At 38.0% G+C, this 19,813-nt stretch overlaps 1 protein-coding gene across 1 annotated transcript in view; it reads left to right on the forward strand.

Moving 5' to 3' along the window:
- The window catches only part of TNKS2 (tankyrase 2), a 69,386-nt gene extending 51,103 nt beyond the window's left edge, over window positions 1–18,283 (forward strand). The window contains 6 exon segments of the mRNA XM_038409201.2: window positions 940–1,037; window positions 2,730–2,804; window positions 5,036–5,141; window positions 13,275–13,461; window positions 15,555–15,711; window positions 16,032–18,283. Coding sequence (XP_038265129.1) covers window positions 940–1,037; window positions 2,730–2,804; window positions 5,036–5,141; window positions 13,275–13,461; window positions 15,555–15,711; window positions 16,032–16,094 — 686 coding nt within the window. The 3' untranslated portion in view covers window positions 16,095–18,283.
- Window positions 18,284–19,813: the final 1,530 nt, after the last annotated feature.

Below are 19,813 nucleotides of genomic sequence, written 5' to 3' on the forward strand. Positions count from 1 at the left end.
CATTGGCCAGGAGCAGCGAACCACGGCCACTGGGAGTTGCGATCGGCCGAACCTGCGGACGCGGCAGGTAAACAAACCGGCCCACCGGGGGCTTTCCCTGTCCAAGCGGCAGAACGTGTTTGAGAACCTCTGGTCTAGATACTAGTTCTTGTAATAACAGGGGCCCTGACAAAGGTACGTCTTATTCTATCCCATTTTAAGGACCCTTTCTCTGATGGTGTGACTTCTGAGAGAGAAGAGTGCCACTTGCCTGATGTATTTGAGCAGGTGCTCAAATGCTCAATGTGAGAAATCTTATTGGTAGATGGGAAAAGAAGTCTTGCAGCAGTCATGCATACTTGCCCCCCCTTCTCCCCTCAGAGTTTGGATGGGCTTCTGTTTAGGTCAAAGATACCTGTACTTTAAGTCTTTCTTCTTCTGTGGTATGGTTTTTCTGTAAAATGTTAGGTGACTGGCCTGTTACTTTAGGGATCCTTTACTTGGTACTCAGCTAGAAAATGACTGAGTGGAATGTTTCAGGGTTGGCAGAGGTCTCAGGTGGTGCACAATCATTTGTGGGGATGAGGGGTTGGCTTATGCCCCTGGCCACCACTACTACCATTAAGAACCTGTAGGTTCTGTCTGTGTATAGCTAGGAAGCTGAGGCCACGAAATGAGTATCCTGCATGATATCTTCAGAGGAGCAGAATTACAAAGGCAAATCAAAATATGTTTTAAAAAAACTAAAACTTTAAACTACTTTAAGATCCCAAAACCATGGCAGAAATGAGACTTAAACTGAAAGTTAATATAACTTTAAAATCGCAAATGTTCCCCTTTTCTTAACCTTTGTCTCTATATGGCATCTTCCACGTTTTCATTCCTGGGAAATTGAGCTATGCCTGTGTTTTTAATTTTTGTTCTCTGCATCTGAAATATGTGCGTTCATTGTCTTTATAGGTCTTAACCCATACCTGACTTTGAATACTTCTGGTAGTGGAACAATTCTCATAGATCTCTCTGCTGATGATAAGGAATTTCAGTCAGTGGAAGAGGAGGTATGTTTTGCTCCCTAGCATCTCAAATTCTTTTTGGCATTGTCACTTATGGGTAGACGCATGAGTTACAGTAGACTCAAATACTGCTAAACATAATGGATAAAAGCTTGCATCAAGACACTTATTCCATTTTCCTTTGTCAGTGCTGTCCCATTGTTATGATCCATGCTTGACATTTCCACAACTTAGCATACAGTAGAACCTCAGCGTTATGGACACCTTGGGAATGGAGGTTGTCCATAACTCTGAACAAAATGCAGCTCTGACTCCAGCAGTTCACACTTCAGGCCAGGTTCCAGAGGCAGCTTCTTCCCTGCAAGCTTGTCCCCCTCTGGACCAGGGTGGGAGTGGGGGGAGACGGGGGGCAGCATGTCCCGCTCTCGGTAGGGGGTGTGTGGGGGGGAAAAAAGCACCCCCCTGGCTGGGAGAGGCAGGCTGAAAAGAGCACCCACAGGAATGCTGCTCCTGCTCCAGCTGTCTTGGGTTGGCGGCAGGGGCTCACAGCTTTGCCTGTGAATCTTAGCATCTTCAACTCCTAGCTGTAAGTGGGTGCCCTGTGTGTGGGGGTGAAGGTAGGTGTGGGGATAGGCAGCCCAGATGTGTCTCTTTCTCTAAGATGCAATACAAGCACAGTACAGTATTTGCTTTTATTTTTTTTATTATTTTGTCTCTGCTGCTGCCTGATTGGTTACTTCCGGTTTCATATGGTGTTCAGTTGACCGGTCAGTCCATAACTTTGGTGTTCATATCTTTGAGGTGCTACTGTATATTTACACTTCAAGCTGGAGGTGTAATTTCCAGCTTGAGGAGACATACCCACACTACCTCTAATTGAACTGGCATATTAAAAATTTAAGTGTAGCTGCTGCAGCAGGCTGTGTATCAATCCAAGACATTAGGTATGTACTCATGCAGCTAGCCCCTTCCGTTGCTCTTACTGCTGTTGTTGCATGTCTGTTTTTAGTGCATTAACTCAATGAGAATTACCACATTTGTGTCTTCTTGAGCTAGAAATTACTACTCCAGCCCAAAGTGTAAGTGAAGAGACCCTTTATCTCTCTTCATGTCACTCCTTCTAGTAACATACTTGAGAGGTCTCCATCTGAAGTAAAATTATTTCTGCAGCATGGAAATCTTCACTCCCCCCCACCCCACCCCCCACTGTTCCTCAGATGTTCTTGTTAACTGCTGGAAATGGCCTACCTTGCTTGTCACCATGAAAGGTTTTCCTCCTCCCTCCCCCCTCCCCCCCGCTGCTGGTGATGGCTCATCTTAAGTGATCACTCTCCTTACAGTGTGTATGATAAAACCCATTGCTCCATGTTCTCTGTGTGTGTGTATATAAATCTCCTCACTGTATTTTCCATCAAATGCATCCGATGAAGTGAGCTGTAGCTCACGAAAGCTTATGCTCAAATAAATTTTAGTCTCTAAGGTGCCACAAGTACTCCTTTTCTTTTTGCGAATACAGATTAACACGGCTGCTGCTCTGAAACCAGTCATTTCCCTGTATACCAGACCCAGCTTCTAATCAATTCTTTCTCTACTTTTCTGCCCAGTATTTGAATAATTGCACAGCACTTGATTCTAAGTAGATGTGATCAGGTAAAGAGTGTAAATTAAGAACTAGAATAATTAAGAATATTGGAGTATTTATCCAAAACATACAGCCTTAAAACTCTCATTCTTCAGATGCAGAGTACGGTCCGAGAGCACAGAGATGGTGGGCATGCTGGTGGAGTGTTCAACAAATACAGTTTTCTGAAGGTACCATCACATTTTTTTTGTTCTTAAATGATAGCTATGCTCTCAACCCTTTGGTTGAAAGTAATTTTGTTACAATCAAGTACTTTTTGTAGTTCTATTTATTGAGCACCTTAAATGTACATTACAAAACACATAAAAAGAAGAGGACTGTGCTCCATAGAGAAATCTAAGATAAATATATAGGAAAACAGATTAGGTGCCAAAAGGCATTAAGAAGTGGTTTGAGAAGTTCACGTACAGGCTTCACAGAGAAAGGCAGAAAAGTTTGAAGCAAAAGGCAGAGTGCTTAATACACAGAAATTGAGAGGTGGTTGCACATTAAGGGTATGACAGGAGAAAAAAGCCTAAAGCAAAAAGTGAGAATGAGGCTGAGGGATCATATGGGAAGGCCTGGAATGAGGGGAGACTCAGGGTTATGATTTAAATCAGAAAGTAATAAACCTTGATTTAAATCTATTTTAATCTTTTTTTGCGTTTGTACTTTTTAGTTATTTTCCTAAAATATGGATCATTTTAAAAAATGGTTCATTTTCATTGGTTGGTATGACTATTAAAATATGTTGATTTGCTGCTAATTATAGACTTTACATTAATGTTGGTGCTTCTTTTTGCTAACCAAGAGGATACACTGTCTACACATTTATTTAAGCAATTATATAGCTCAATGTACGTTTGTTCTGATTCTTAATGTTTATATTATGTTAGAAAATGATCATTTCCTATTTTCTAGATGATAATTTTATACTTAAGACATCTGTCAAGCTGCATTTGGATGGAAATTGGAAATCTCTTAAAATGCATAAAAACACCATTTAAAAATGTTGTTAGTTAAATAAAGTTACCTTTAAATGTGCTGTATAGATAAGATAAAGTAGCTTATTAAAACATGTTTTGCTTCTAAAAATAAAGTTGTTAAACAAAGGAAGTATTGACTGTAATTAGTGAATTGATTGTTTCTGATCAGCATGCATCAGATTTTCAAATGGATTTTGGCAATTAAAGATGCAAATAGGTACCTTGTGGAATTTTCAGAAGTGCTTATGAAGGTTAGGTGCCTGACTCCTATTGAAATAATTGAAGTAGAAATCAGTGGGTGTTAGACACCTAATCTATTTAAGTGGTTTTGAAAACCCCACAAGATGCCTATCTGCATTTTTAGATGTTTAAAATATGATCCCTTGTCCTGCAGGATTTTAGTAGATCTTCTCCTCTCCCACCTGCTTTTTATTCATATAGATTGGAAGAGGAAAACATGCTTTCTGCAGCGTAGCGTCTCTTCCTGTCTGCAATTTCTGGGAGCAATTGAGCCCTGTAACACAGCCCTTGTAATGACTGAAAATAATATAGCTATGGAATGCAGAATATGGCCATTGTGATATATTTAGAAAACTTCAGAAAGATGTTTTCCCCCTGATTTAAAAAGCATCATCCTTTAACTCATTAAGATTTGAGGAGGGCTTATTGATACATCATATTACTTTTTTATTTATTTAAATAGTTATAATTTGTTATACTAAGGTAAGGCCTTAATATAGGTTGTAATTATTTTAAAATTTAATTTTAAATCTGTTTAAATTAAATACATTTTTCTTTTAAAAATAAAGTTTAAAAAATCAAATTTGTTTTGAAAAAGAATCAGTTTTTATCCACCGGGACTGGAGGGGCAGGAGTTAGAATGAGACTGAGAACAGAGATGGAGTCATGGTTCAGTTCCTTGATGGTGGTAATAAGCAGCTTGAATTAATATGGAAAGTGAGGAAGCCAGTAAAGAAATCTAAAGAAGGGGGTTAGCAATTCTTTGAATGGAGGGAAAGAATTATTTTATCAAAGTTTGGATGGATTGGGGGTTGCAATCTAAAAAATCCCTTTTATCTAGTTTGTTTAAACTTTCCAAAAAATTATTTGGTTGTGAGTAAGCCTGATAAATGTCAGTCTAAAAACTTTAGCGAGATCACTGAACAGTGGTTTAGAACAGAATGGCTTTTAACTTAGGTTTATGGTGGTGATGATTTTACTCACTATATCATGCTAGAAGAAGAATTGGATTCCTTAGAATCTGAGGGAGATAATCTTATTTTTTCTTCTAGAAATTTGACTACATATTCCCAGTTTTGGAGTGGATCTATTGTGATATAGCCATTGTGCATCAAAATGTCTGTCAAATGATAAAGCAAAAAATTGGAAGGTCTTCTCTTCAAAATAGAATTTAAATTCTGATTTAATTATTTCAGATTCAAAAAGTGTGTAACAAAAAACTCTGGGAAAGATACACTCACAGGAGGAAAGAAGTTTCTGAAGAAAACCATAACCATGCTAATGAAAGGATGCTGTTTCATGGTACGATCTTTGAAATTTAAATTTTCTTCCATTATCAGTGCTGTTAACCTTTAGGGGGAATATTTTTTGTTGGTGCCAAAAATTTAGGTAAATATGCTATATAATTAACAACGGGAAATAAGTTTTTCATAATTTTGATAAATCCTGTTATCAATATTGCATGTTATTGCAGAGGTGACAACTATAGCTGTATCTATTCTAATTCCCATTTTCGGTTGCCTTGTAACTTTGAACCTTTTGCTTTTTTGCTGAAATTTTCCTGCCTTGTCTTTGCCCAAAGAAAAGTATGGATTTTGGGGAGGTTTTGTTTAGTTTGATCAAAAATAGAAAGACAGGTCAGCAGATTCAGTTTGAAGGGGGTAGGAGTGAGGAAGGTTTCTTGCAATTTGTTTTGCTAACTCTGAGCAAGATGACTTTTACATTTGGCATGTTAGCTCTTGTTCAAAAGTGTCGTCTTGAGCTCCAGGGAAGTTAAGTTTTTTGATTTGACAGTTATAACCAATTGAAAATTGTCCCCTGCATATGCACAGTGACTCACTAAATAGCTAAGTTACCTGCATAGTAAGAAACTCAGCTGCACATTCACTGAAGAAAAATCTGCACAGCTCCCTCCTGCAGAGCTTATAATTTGGTGGGATATGGTGGTCCAGTGGTGTCCATTGTAAGCATCTTGGATTTTTTTTATTTGGAAAAAAAATATTTCAGACTAATCAAAATTCAGAATGTGAATTAAGATTGCATGTGCAACCTTAATTCTGCCCCTTGTGGATATGCATTACGATAGTTACATGATTGCAAACCTTCTCTAATACAATTTAACATTTTCTTCAATAACCACAGATATACATGTTTGTGTGGTAGCTTATATATTTTCAGTCTTGTAAACTTACACTATTTTTATAATCATAATGGGGTTTTCCATATTTCTGACAGATATTTTTTTTCATAGTTATCTTCTCTAAGGAATTTAATTGTCAGCAGCCATGTAGTTTGCAATTTTTTCCAAATTAGTAGCACAGTCTGCCTTGGCTATAACTTGGGATCTGAATGAAACTACCTTGGTGACAGACTTACGATTTATATATGCCAACAGACCTTTGCTATCACTCTTGTTATACTTCACCTATGGTGTGGTGTGTAAGAATAGTTTGTCATATAAAATCATTTAATGAATTCTGGCATATACATAAAAGATGCCAACCATGTATATTTAAAGCTGTAGGAAAATGTGACATAGCTGACAAATAGTATGTGATCTTGTAATTAAAGATCATAGTCTTGCTTGCATACAAAGGGGTCAGCTGCTGCTGATGCAACTTTGTCATTTCCCAGCTGAGTGCTTAACAGTGTAACTTTAGTGTTTCTTTCATACAGGCTTTTGTTGGGCATAATAATAACATAGAAATTATCATACCAGATCAGACTAGTGGTTTGGTATTCTGTCTCTGATAGTGGCCAGTATCAGCCCAGAGGAAGGCGCAAGCAACGCTTTAATGGTATAACCCATCTATAGGGGAAGTTCTTCCTAACCTGGTCAGATAGTGGATGGATTATGTCCTGGAGCATGAGCACTTATATCCCTTACAAATTCTGTATCTATCTAAAGTGATGATGGATGTTTACATATGTGTTCCCCTTTTTTAATCCTGCCAACCTCTTAACTCCAGTGATATCTTATGATGGTTCCACAAGTTAATAATGAGTCTGTGAATTTAAAAAAAAAAAAAAAAAAAAAAGCTATTACTTTTCATTTTCTATTTCATGTCTCCTTGTTCTTTTATTACACAGAAGGTAAATAAGAGTTTTTGATTTACTTTCAGTATAACATTTCTTATTTTACGTAAGTCTGGATTCTGTCATGCCCCCTCTTGTTCATCTCCTCTGAACAAAACAGTCCTAATAATCCTATAACTACCTTTATATTACATGTAATTTTAAAAACCTTTTTAGTAAAAAGGTGCATCTTTGTGAAACTGAATTCATCAGGTCTCTCTAGAGATAAGTGCTGCAGTGCAAACAACGCACCTTCAAATCTGAATGGGTAACTTAAGACTAAATTTTATGATCAATACCCAGCTCAAATAACTAACCATTGCTTTGCTGAGGCAGACATGGTAAAAAAAAAATATTTACATAAATTAGATCATAGGTACTGGAACACTGCCACAGTCCCTGACTTTAAGTGGTTTCCATCATATACAGGGTTTACAGTTTAGTTCAAACTGTGCCTGAACCTCTGAATTAGATGTATTCAAGTCAGTGGGGCCTGATTAAATTCATCCTAGGGTACTTAAGGAACTAGCTGAAGTAGTCTTGGAATGATTAGCAATTAACTTCAAGAATTCATGGAGGACTCCAGAGGACTGGAGAAGGGCGTACGTACTAGTACCGATCTTTATAAAGGGGGACAAAGAGGACTTAGGCTCACTAATCTGATTCCCCAACTTCAATACTTAGCAAGGTACTGGAACAAATTATTAAACAGTCAGTTTGTAAGCACTAGAGGATAATAGGGTGATAAGGAATAGCGAGCATGAATTTGTCAAGAAAAAAAGTGTGCCAAGCCAATCTAATTTCTTTTCTTGACAGAGTTGTTGGCTCAGTGGATGGGGAGAAGCAGTAAACATGATATATCTTGATTTTTAGTAAGGCTTTTGACACAGTTCCACATGACATTCTCATAAGCAAACTAAGGAAATGTGGTCTAGATGAAATTACCAGTAGGTGGGTGCACAACTGACTGAAAGACAGCACTTAGAGTAGTTATCGATGGTTTGTTGTCAAACTGGGAAGCTGTATCTAGTGGCGTCCCAAGGATCAGTCCTGTGTCCAATACTGTTCAGTATTTTCAATAATGATTGGATAAAGGAGTGGAGGGTATGCTTGTAAAATTTGCAGATTGTACCAAGTTAGGATGGGCTGCAAGCACTTCAGAGGATCGGATTGGAATTCAAAACAACCTTGACAAATTAGAGAATTAGTCTGAAATCAGCAAGATGAAAGTAAAGACAAGTGGAAAATACTTCACTTAGCAAGGAAAAGTCAAATGCACAACGACAAAATGGGAATGACTGCCTAGCTGGGGGTATTGCTGAAAAGCATCAGGAGGTTATAATCACAAATTGAAATAAGAGTCAATGATATGATACAGTTGCAAAAAGGGCTAATATCATTCTGGAATGTATTAAAAGGTGTCAGAGTAGCAGCCGTGTTAGTCTGTATTCGCAAAAAGAAAAGGAGTACTTGTGGCACCTTAGAGACTAACAAATTTATTAGAGCATAAGCTTTCGTGAGCTACAGCTCACTTCATCGGATGCATTCATCCGATGAAGTGAGCTGTAGCTCACGAAAGCTTATGCTCTAATAAATTTGTTAGTCTCTAAGGTGCCACAAGTACTCCTTTTCTTTTTATTAAAAGGTGTGTTATACGTAAGACATGAAACGTAATTGTCATTAGTGAGGCATCAAATGGAGTATTGGGTGCCACACTTTAGGAAAGTTGTGGCCAAATAAGTCCAGAGGAGAGTAACAGAAATGATAAAAGGTTTAGAAAACCCGACCTGTGAGGAAAGGTTAAAAAACTTTGGTATGTTTAGTCTTGAGGAAAGAAGCCTGAGAAGGGACTTGAGATGTCTTCAATTATGTTAAGGGCTGTTGCAAAGAGAATGGTGATTGGTTCTCCATGTCCACTAAAGGTAGGACAAGAGTATTGGGCTTAATCTGCAACAAGGGAGATTTAGGTAAGAGATTAGGAAAAACTTTCTAAGTATAAGGGCAGATAGGTTCTGGAATAGGCTTCCAGGAGAGGTTGAGGAATCACTATTATTGGTGTTTTTTAAGAACAAGTTGGACAAACACCTATCAGGGATGGTCTAGGTTAATTTGGCCCTGCCTCAGCACAGGGGGCTAAACTGGATGACTTCTCAAGGTACTTTCATAGATTCATAGATACTAAGGTCAGAAGGGACCACTCTGATCATCTAGTCCGACCTCCTGCACAGCGCAGGCCACAGAATGTCACCCACCACTCCTATGAAAAACCTCACCCATGTCTGAGCTATTGAAGTCCTCAAATCATGGTTCAAAACTTCAAGGAGCAGAGAAGCCTCCCTCCAGTCAACCATGCCCCATGCTACAGAGGAAGGCAAAAAAACCTCCAGGGTCTCTCCAATCTGCCCTGGAGGAAAACTCCCTCCCGACCCCAAACATGGCAATCAGCCAAACCCTGAGCACATGGGCAAGATTCACCAGCCAGATACCCAGGAAAGAATTTTCTATAGTAAATCAGATCCCATCCATCTAATATCCCATCTCAGGGGATTTGGCCTATTTACCCTGAATATTTAAAGATCAATTACTTACCAAAATCCCATTATCCCATCATACCATCTCCTCCATAAACTTATCGAGTAGAATCTTAAAACCAGATAGATCTTTTGCCCCCACTGCTTCCCTTGGAAGGTTATTCCAAAACTTCACTCCTCTGATGGTTAAAAACCTTCGTCTGATTTCAAGTCTAAACTTCCTGGTGGCCAGTTTATACCCATTTGTTCTTGTGTCCACATTGGTGCTGAGCTTAAATAATTCCTCTCCCTCTCCTATATTTATCCCTCTGATATATTTATAGAGAGCAATCATATCTCCCCTCAACCTTCTTTTAGTTAGGCTAAACAAGCCAAGCTCCTTAAGTCTCCTTTCATAAGACAAGTTTTCCATTCCTCGGATCATCCTAGTAGCCCTTCTCTGTACCTGCTCCAGTTTGAATTCATCCTTTTTAAACATGGGAGACCAGAACTGCACACAGTATTCTAGGTGAGGTCTCACCAGTGCCTTGTATAATGGTACTAAAACCTCCTTATCCCTACTGGAAATGCCTCTCCTGATGCATCCCAAAACCGCATTAGCTTTTTTCACAGCCATATCACATTGGCAGCTCATAGTCATCCTATGATCAACCAATACTCCAAGGTCCTTCTCCTCTTCCGTTACTTCTAATTGATGCGTCCCCAACTTATAACTAAAATTCTTGTTATTAATCCCTAAATGCATAACCTTACACTTCTCACTATTAAATTTCATCCTATTACTATTACTCCAGTTTACAAGGTCATCCAGATCCTCCTGTATAATATCCCGATCCTTCTCTGAATTGGTAATACCTCCCAGCTTTGTATCATCTGCAAACTTTATTAGCACACTCCCACTTTTTGTGCCAAGGTCAGTAACAAAAAGATTAAATAAGATTGGTCCCAAAACCGATCCCTGAGGAACTCCACTGGTAACCTCCCTCCAACCTGACAGTTCACCTTTCAGTAGGACCCGTTGCAGTCTCCCCTTTAACCAATTCCTTATCCATCTTCTGATGTTCATATTGATCCCCATCTTCTCCAATTTAACTAATAATTCCCCATGTGGCACGGTATCAAATGCCTTACTGAAATCTAGGTAAATTAGATCCACTGCATTTCCTTTATCTAAAAAATCTGTTACTTTTTCAAAAAAGGAGATTAGGTTGGTTTGGCACGATCTACCTTTTGTAAAACCATGTTGTATTTTGTCCCATTTACCATTGACTTCAATGTCCTTAACTAATTTCTCCTTCAAAATTTTTTCCAGGACCTTGCATACTACAGAGGTCAAACTAACTGGCCTGTAGTTACCCGGATCACTTTTTTTTCCTTTCTTAAAAATAGGAACTATATTAGCAATTCTCCAATCATTCGGTACTATTCCTGAGTTTACAGATTCATTAAAAATTTTTGCTAATGGGCTTGCAATTTCAGGTGCCAATTCCTTTAATATTCTTGGATGAAGATTATCTGGGCCCCCCGATTTAGTCCCATTAAGCTGTTTCAGTTTCGCTTCTACCTCTGATATGGTAATATCTACCTCTATATCCTCCTTCCCATTTGTCATGCTACCATTATCCCCAAGATCCTCTTTAGCCTTATTAAAGACTGAGGCAAAGTATTTGTTTAGATATTGGGCCATGCCTAGATTATCTTTAACCTCCGCTCCATCCTCAGTGTTAAGCGGCCCCACTTCTTCCTTCTTAGTTTTCTTCTTATTTATATGGCTATAGAACCTTTTACTATTGGTTTTAATTCCCTTTGCAAGGTCCAACTCTACTCGACTTTTAGCCTCTCTGACTTTATCCCTACATCTTCTGACCTCAATTAGGTAGCTTTCCTTGCTGATCCCTCCCATCTTCCACTCCCTGTATGCTTTCTGCTTCTTCATAATCACCTCTCTAAGATGCTTGCTCATCCAGCTTGGTCTACAACTCCTTCCTATGAATTTTTTCCCCTTTCTTGGGATACAGGCTTCCGATAGCTTCTGCAGTTTTGATTTAAAGTAATCCCAGGCCTCAACTGCCTTTAGATCCATAAGTTCTTCAGTCCAATCCACTTCCCTAACTAATTGCCTTAATTTTTGAAAGTCAGCCCTTTTGAAATCAAAAACCCTAGTTGCAGATTTATTTTTGTTAATCCTTCCATTTAGTTTGAACTGAATTAGCTCATGATCACTTGAGCCAAGATTGTCCCCTACAACCATTTCTTCTATGAGGTCCTCGCTACTCACCAAAATTAAATCTAAAATGGCATCCCCTCTAGTCGGTTCAGCAACTACTTGTTGAAGGAATCCATCAGCTATCGCATCTAGGAAAATCTGAGCCCTATTATTATTACTAGCACTGGTCCTCCAGTCTATATCTGGGAAGTTAAAGTCTCCCATGATCACGCAGTTTCCATTAGTATTTACTTTATTAAAGACATTGAAAAGGGCTCTATCCATAACCAAATTAGATCCCGGAGGTCTGTAGCACACCCCAAGCACTATCGTAGGAGAGGCTTTACTAGTTTTCTTCCCCAATGTAATTTTTGCCCAGACAGACTCTGTCTTATCCATTGCATCGCTTCTTATTTCTTTACATTCTAACTCATCGTTGATATACAATGCTACTCCACCCCCTTTACCTTTGTTTCTGTCTTTCCTAAACAGCACATACCCTTCAATACCTGTAGTCCAGTCATGACTACTATTCCACCATGTTTCTGTTATCCCTATAATATCTGGTTTCACTTCCTGCACCAGTAGCTCTAGTTCCTCCATTTTGTTACCTAGACTCCTCGCATTGGTGTATAAACATCTTAATTTTTGCTGTTTCCAGCCATACGTTTCTATACTTTTAAGAATCCTTCTCCTTACCGTCAGTTGTTGAATGCGAGTAGAGCTGCTGTGCAGCTACTACAGCCTTAGAGTTGAAGAAAGCTCAGCAGCTCTAGTGAATCTCAGTGTTGGAAAGAAATGGAATCTGCGAGCTTCTCTACGTTGCCCCGCTGGACTACAGTGGTGTGAATAGCAGTTCACACCAAAGTGTTGCACTGTAAGTCCCCTGAGTAGTCTACGTTAATGCAAACTAAGAACCTTTTAGTTTGTGCCCACAGTATCCATATGTTAGTATTATGGTGCCGCACTTTGGTGCATACTGCTCGTATGAATAGCAGTGCACACCAAAGTGCTGCACCGTAATTCACACTCAGATTGCCAATCCTCCAGGATTGTCCTGGAGTCTCCAGGAATTCAAGATTAATATTTAATTAAAGATTGTCATGTGATGAAGTCTCCAGGAATATGTCCAACCAAAACCCCCATAGACCAAACTGTCCAGGGAGACTTGTAGACCTAAGCTCTACAGAAGAGTGTCAAGCACCTATGCAGCTTTCTCTGTAAAGACAGGTCAGGAATTGTCCCTAATGTCTAATATTTTGTGAATGTAACAGTGTACACTGCTGTAATACAGTGGATATTAAGTGCTTGCTGTGGCAGACTGATACTGCATCACATAGTTGCTCTGACTTGCTGAAAATTTATCTATTTCAACAAAAGGTAACTTTGCTGGTAAATCTTAGGGGTTTTTGGCAGGGAGGATATAACAATCAATAGGCTTTTGAAATGATTTAATTAATGATTACATACAAACTGGTTTCATAGTAGCAGCCGTGTTAGTCTGTATTCGCAAAAAGAAAAGGAGTACTTGAGTCTCTAAGGTGCCACAAGTACTCCTTTTCTTTTTACATAAAAACTGTAAGTGATTAATTTAAATGGTTTTCCTTATTAATTTACTTCTAGGTTCCCCATTTGTGAATGCAATCATTCATAAAGGTTTTGATGAGAGACATGCATACATAGGTGGAATGTTTGGAGCTGGGATATATTTTGCTGAAAACTCTTCCAAAAGCAATCAGTATGTATATGGAATTGGAGGTGGCACTGGATGCCCAGTTCACAAAGATAGATCTTGTTATGCTTGCCACAGGTAAGTTACAATACTTTGTACCAGAATCATTCATACCAAGAAATCTGATTTTTCAAGTGCAGCTTGTGTTAGAGGCAATCAAGTCCCCAGCAGAGTCTCTGAAGAAAGACTGTAGCTCAGTAGAGATGTCTGCCTATGCACTAACAGTTAAAACAGGTAGTACTGCTATATGAGTTTTGATTACCACCCTTTAAAGCTGTAGTACAAACTTAAGAGCCAGGGAGGGGCAATGGAGATAGTTAGACATTGCAAGACTTACCTCCTTTCAGATCCCAAAACCCAGAATTGTGTAGCCTGGAAATGAAGAGAGAGGATTTGCTAGAGATTTTTAAAAGTATGAAAGGTACAGTAAAAATTGATCAAGAAATATTTTTCTGCCAGACGGTACACAAACAAGGCAACTTCTAAAAGAGCACAGTACTTGCATATTATGTGGTTCACGGTGAGGGAGGTGTCCACTAGATGAGTCGAGATTATGATAATCCTGTATTTCTTTCAAGTTGAGTTCAGTAATGTTTGACCCCACCTTCTAGGTTCAGACCTTGATCCTTAGTGCTCTGAGGAAGAGCAAGGTAGATTTGTAGAACTTCCCTTCCCACCAGTTCCTAAAAGCATTCTTCTTGTGTGTCTCTGGTTACCCTTTGGAACCTAAATCTCATGCTTCAGAAACTTAGCACCTCCTTTTGAAACCTCTCCGCTCAGCAGACTTAAGCTTTCTCACTGTGCCGTGTTCCTGTTGGCTGTCACTTTAACCAGAAATGGTGATGAAATTGCAGCTTTGTCCTACCATTGTCCCACTGGCTTCCAAAGAGAGAGAAAGTGGTAGTTGGGACTTGCTTCAGTTTCCTTCCTCAGACTTGTGCCCCTTTTCATTTGAAGCAAGGCAAGCTTCTTTGGTAGCCCAGCCGAAAAAGAGAAAGGTATGCCACTCTTAGATTTGAGGAGGACTCAGGATTCCCTTCAGCAGATCAGATAAGAGGGACTTACTGCTCCCTCTCTATGAAGGGTTTGAAAAGGGGCAAGACATGTCTTGAATGAGCACAGCCCAGCAAATTGGCTCCAGTACTTAGTTGACCTACAAAGCTGTTGAGACTCCTTTCCTGGACTTACTCCGCTTGGGCAGTTGCTGCTTCCTGGACAGAACAAAGAGAAATGTCATTCGAGCTCTATGAGCTACCACCTTGACCAGCCAATTTGTCATCTGGTCAGCAAATGCATTTTTGTTTAGAGTATATGAAGAGCTGTGCTGCCATAAGAGCCATCTTCCTTTGGAGAGGAAACAGGAAATTTAGTCTTCCTGTTCTTTGGTCCTCTCTGTTGCCCACACTCGCTTTCCAGGTTAGCTGTAGGTCTCTTGACCATCCCTTCCAGGAGTACGTGGGACACTGGCTGTTCCTCTTTTATAGTCTGTACTGTTGCTGGTTGTGCCACAGAAAGCAAATGTTAAAGAAAGTAGAAATCAAGCATTCGAACTTCCGTGGTGTGAAAAGCATAATTACATTTCTTATCCAAGTATTTAGATAACCAGTTGGAGATGCACAAGAAAATGTGTGCTTATATCCCTTTTTATAAAACAGAAAAAAAGCAACCACATCTAGTATACTGACAAATTCTAATACATAGTGGGTTTAATTTGAGCCAGGGTTTATAGTAGACCTGTTTGTAGTTGACCCTGATGATAGTTTGAATTTGGCTTCCTTCTCTGAGATGTACACAAATTTTAGCGTTAGGAACTACTGCATACTTTTATGTAGACTTCATCTCTTTGTCTGAGTGATGCATACTTTGCCAAAAAATAAAGAACTGAGGTGGCAGTTTTTGAGTTCACTATTAAACATTCTATTTCCACAAACTATTAATATAACATGCATTGTATGTGGTCAGAAAAATCTCTGGAGGTTGGGGAAAGGAACCAGGACTGAAAAAGGGGAACATAATACTATGGATAAAACTTCAGAATTTGTGGAATATGAAAAATGACTAAAGTGGTTTAAAGTTACAATTCGCTCTCTGAATAAAGCTTTTGAATGACCAAGAAATGTTTTTCCTACTTTCCAAACATTTTTGGTTGTAAAAGTTTTTCTTTACTATAGGCAGTTGCTGTTTTGCCGTGTAACATTGGGCAAGTCTTTCCTGCAGTTTAGTGCAATGAAAATGGCTCATTCTCCTCCAGGACATCATTCAGTTACTGGTCGACCTAGTGTAAATGGACTAGCTTTAGCAGAATACGTCATTTACAGAGGAGAACAGGTAGTGGGTTTTTTTTTTTCTTGTCAAAATATACTTAATTTTAAGAAGCCCAAATGCCATTTTTCACTGGTATGCCATTGATACTGAGCCTCTTTTCTGGATTTATTGGGCTTTCTTTTTCAGTGCATATAAATAAAACCTAAGCTTTTAAAGTTGAGAACCAGAGGTCCTTATTTACCGAAAACTTCTGGCAGATATTTTGCTCTCCTTTCTTCATGATATAAATGTTGCACCTTTTCCTCAGATGGCCAGAAATCCTGTAAAATGTGTGTTCTGAATTTGCTGTGAAAATTAACCTTACTGAATCATTTGCCTTTCAGGCTTATCCAGAATATTTGATTACTTACCAGATTATGAAACCTGAAGCCACCATGGAAGCTTGAGGCAAATTGCTTTTGGAAATCAACAGATCTGAACATGAAGATACCAATACATAACATCTTCTAAATTACACTGAACTGATAAATTTTTATGCACAGGCAATGTGGTAGAAAATGTGAAAAAATTTAACATTTTGACTTGATAAAGCTTTAATAATGTACAGTATGTTTTCTAAAATTTCAAAAACTTCCTCTTTTTCAGCACTTTAACAGTTAGCATTCCAGGTAAACTGGGTTTGTCTGTATTAAATTATAAGCATAAATTAACTTGAACTGTGCTTTTTATATAATACTACATTGAAATCGAGCAGAAACTATAATATTCCACACAGGAATTCATTTTACTTATATTGTGTTCTTTAAAACACTGCATTTACACTGAATACAATTTCATTTGTAAAACTGTAAATAAGAGCTTTTGTACTAGCATGGTATTTATTTACATTGCTTTGTAATATAAGTGTTTTAGAACTGCAACCTTGTACAAAGTATTTTTTTCCAAACATTGCATTGTTCATCTATGTTTCATCATACACCGTAAATAGGAGAAGTCTTTGATTCCAGGGTTTGTCTATTGGGAGGGGGGAGAATATAAATTTTGATTTTAATTAACCATTTTAGAATTATACAATGCTTCGACAGTTATTCAAAAGATACTCCTGTGGTTTTATTTACAAAATATGCATTCCAGAGAATCATGGCCTATGAAAGTAGGACACTCCATTTGATTACTGAAGTATTTTCCCACCTGTTTACCAGTATTTCACATTTCATGATCATTAAATTGTCTTTTAGAATTTGTATTGGACTAGATCTATAGTTAATCAGTAGTCTTATTTCAAGGCTATTAGATCCTGTGAATTATGGCTAATAAACTATTTTCCTTGAATGTAGGCGGAAACTTTACTTCAAGGAGGTCTTTCTAGATAAATCCCTAATACTTTAAATTAACACAAGGAAGTTGAATACATAATCTCTAGTGACAGTGAATAAATTGATTTATTTTCTGGCACATCGTGGTTAGCCCATATAACTTGTGGGTGCACACACACTATAAACATTATGGGGTGAATGAACATCTTTAGACCATCCCTCTCTCTTTCTGTTTGTGCTTCCTCCTTGTTTATGCTCAGGCTGGTAGCTTCAGCAGTAATAGAAGCTTGCTGCTGCAGTGCTTTGTGCTGAGTGAAATAGATAGGATTGTAGTATCCTAGTCTCTTGCATTCAGCTTGATGGATAAAACACTTGTGCATGAACAGAAAGAGCTACTCTTCTACGCAGCTATTGGCTACAGTTACTCCATGACTATCTCTTGGGGGAGAAGGGAGCAAAGGAGATAAACCACCGGATCAAGGCACATTACAGATAAATGAATGCACTGTCCTCTTGTTCACCCCATCATAGTTTATCTGCATTCTATATTTTTCTACATCTGCAATTTTTACGTACATATTTAAAAATGTCAATAAAATGCAGACAAATTATAGTTGATATCATGGGCTTAATTTTAAACTGAATAAGAGCATATTTTAATTAGTTATATTTCTACATCTAGGACTCTGTCCCATAAGTTAATTTGTTTGCAGGTCATATAACCTTAACGTGGTTTTAAATGTAATAATTAGTCAAGACTACTAAATTATCTTGCTGATATGGTGATAATGTAATTATTCTGTCTGAGTAAGTGTACTGAAAAGTACAAAATTATATGAGGAATCTGAGTAATAAATAAGATCATGAAATCTAACTCTCGCAGAAAGCAATATTGACAGTGAATAAAAGGGGCTTTAATTTAAGGTATTTTTTCCCAGAATGTTGCCCACTTCTTGGTTTAGTGTAATGCTGGAACTGGTGGTCATACAAAATCTGGTAAATATGATTAAAATGTTGATATTTTAGTTTCATTGCTAAAATATTTCATTCTCTATGAATGATTACTTAATGTCTTGTAAAATATTGGGGTAAGATAGCATTTAAGTGGCACCACAATGTTGTTTTTGTCTGTTTTAGTTTTTGCATGATATACCTTGCATTCTGAAGGTGGAAATTGTAATAGTTGGATAGTCTTAACTTTTCAGATGAAACTTTTATCTCTTGTGCAATTAGGTCTGCTTTACTCATCTTGAAGTGTCTTACATGTACTGTACCACATTCCATACCATTTAACACTAAATAAATATAAATTCACTGGTTTTCTGGTAGCATGATAGTAATTGCAGGCATAATGTAAGTAAATCAATCAACCTTTCTGAGTACAAGAATGCATATTATCATTACAATAAACTGATTACAGTAGAACATAATGTAGTTCTGAATAGGGAAAAGTTCTTAACAGATTAAGAGTGGAGTATTGGAGTAATTTACAGCTTGGTATTGAAAAAAAAATTTCTGATAAACATCTTTTGGTATAAGAGAGAAGAATTAAACTAAGATTTTACTTTTAGAGTTCTGCACTTAAAACACTATCAGCTGGTCCAAAAAATGGTCAAGGTTGAAAAGGGATAATTTGCCTGATCGTGTGAAGCAGTTTTGTAAAACCTATAATAATCTCCAAATCCAGGAATTCAAAACAATTGCCTATCCTCTACTGTACAGGTGTTTCAGAGTACATTTTATCTAAATGAGTAAAGGCAGAGCATTGCTTAGATCGGTTAGCGTAACACTGAAAATATATCTTTATTCCAGTAGCAGACACGAATGTGGTAGGTGCTTTCCAAACACAAAGGTTTATTCTTATCTGGTGGTGTAGAACAGTTATGGCCACTAGAGGGCAGGAATGTAAATCTTTACTAAGACTGTAATGTGGAATTTTCAAAAGTGACTGAAGAGCATGAGTTCCATTCACTTTAACTGGGACTTGTGCTCTTGAAAAACTTAGGTGGGATTTTCAAAAGCACCTAACATGTCTAGGTTTTTAATAAATATATAAAACAACTCTATCCTGTGACTCTGTTTACATATAACAATTTTTAAATAAGTAATTGTATAGCAACCTACCTGCAGTTAATGAAATAATATAGCAGAGTTTTTCTGAAAGCTTTACAAATAATTTCAAGTTTAATTCTTAGTTGAAATTAGAAAAATTCAGGAAAATGTTCTCTGTGGTATATAGCTCTGACTAAGATTAACCATACAAACGATCATTAATATTAGAGCATTAATATTAGGTACATTACAGCTAATTTCAGATAGGGTTAATGTTGGCTGCTGAGAAAAATGGAAAAAACAGTGTTTTAAAGTAAATCGAAGTAGGAGGGGGGCCCTCACCATTTGTCAGAAAGCTTGGGGACAAGCACCAGTCCATCCTGCTGCTCTCACTTCAGATTCTCCAGAATCTTCATTTCTGTAGATCATGAAGAGGCAGAAAGAGCAAGGAATGACCTCTGTAAGAGGAGGGGAGCTTCCATAGAATTCTTAGTTTGATTTGTTACTCAGGAGCTCCAGATTGTTGTGCTGATGTCAAACCACAAGCCTCTGTAGCTACTAACTCAACAACTTGATATTGCTACCTGATGGAAACGCCCTTCATGAGGTTACTAGCTAAGTACCTTCCTGTGATGATGTCAAGACATGGACTTCTTTGAAGTTCCTGACTCAGCACCTGAAACTTGCTAAGCAAATGCCAAGCTATTAAGACACGCTGTGGTTACTGGCTCAACGCTCCTACTCTGTTGGGCTGATTTCAAGGCACAAGTTTCTTTGAAGTCTCTTGTTCAGAATCT

The sequence above is a fragment of the Dermochelys coriacea genome, chromosome 7, assembly GCF_009764565.3.
Source record: "Dermochelys coriacea isolate rDerCor1 chromosome 7, rDerCor1.pri.v4, whole genome shotgun sequence".
NCBI classification, from domain to species: Eukaryota; Metazoa; Chordata; order Testudines; family Dermochelyidae; genus Dermochelys; species Dermochelys coriacea.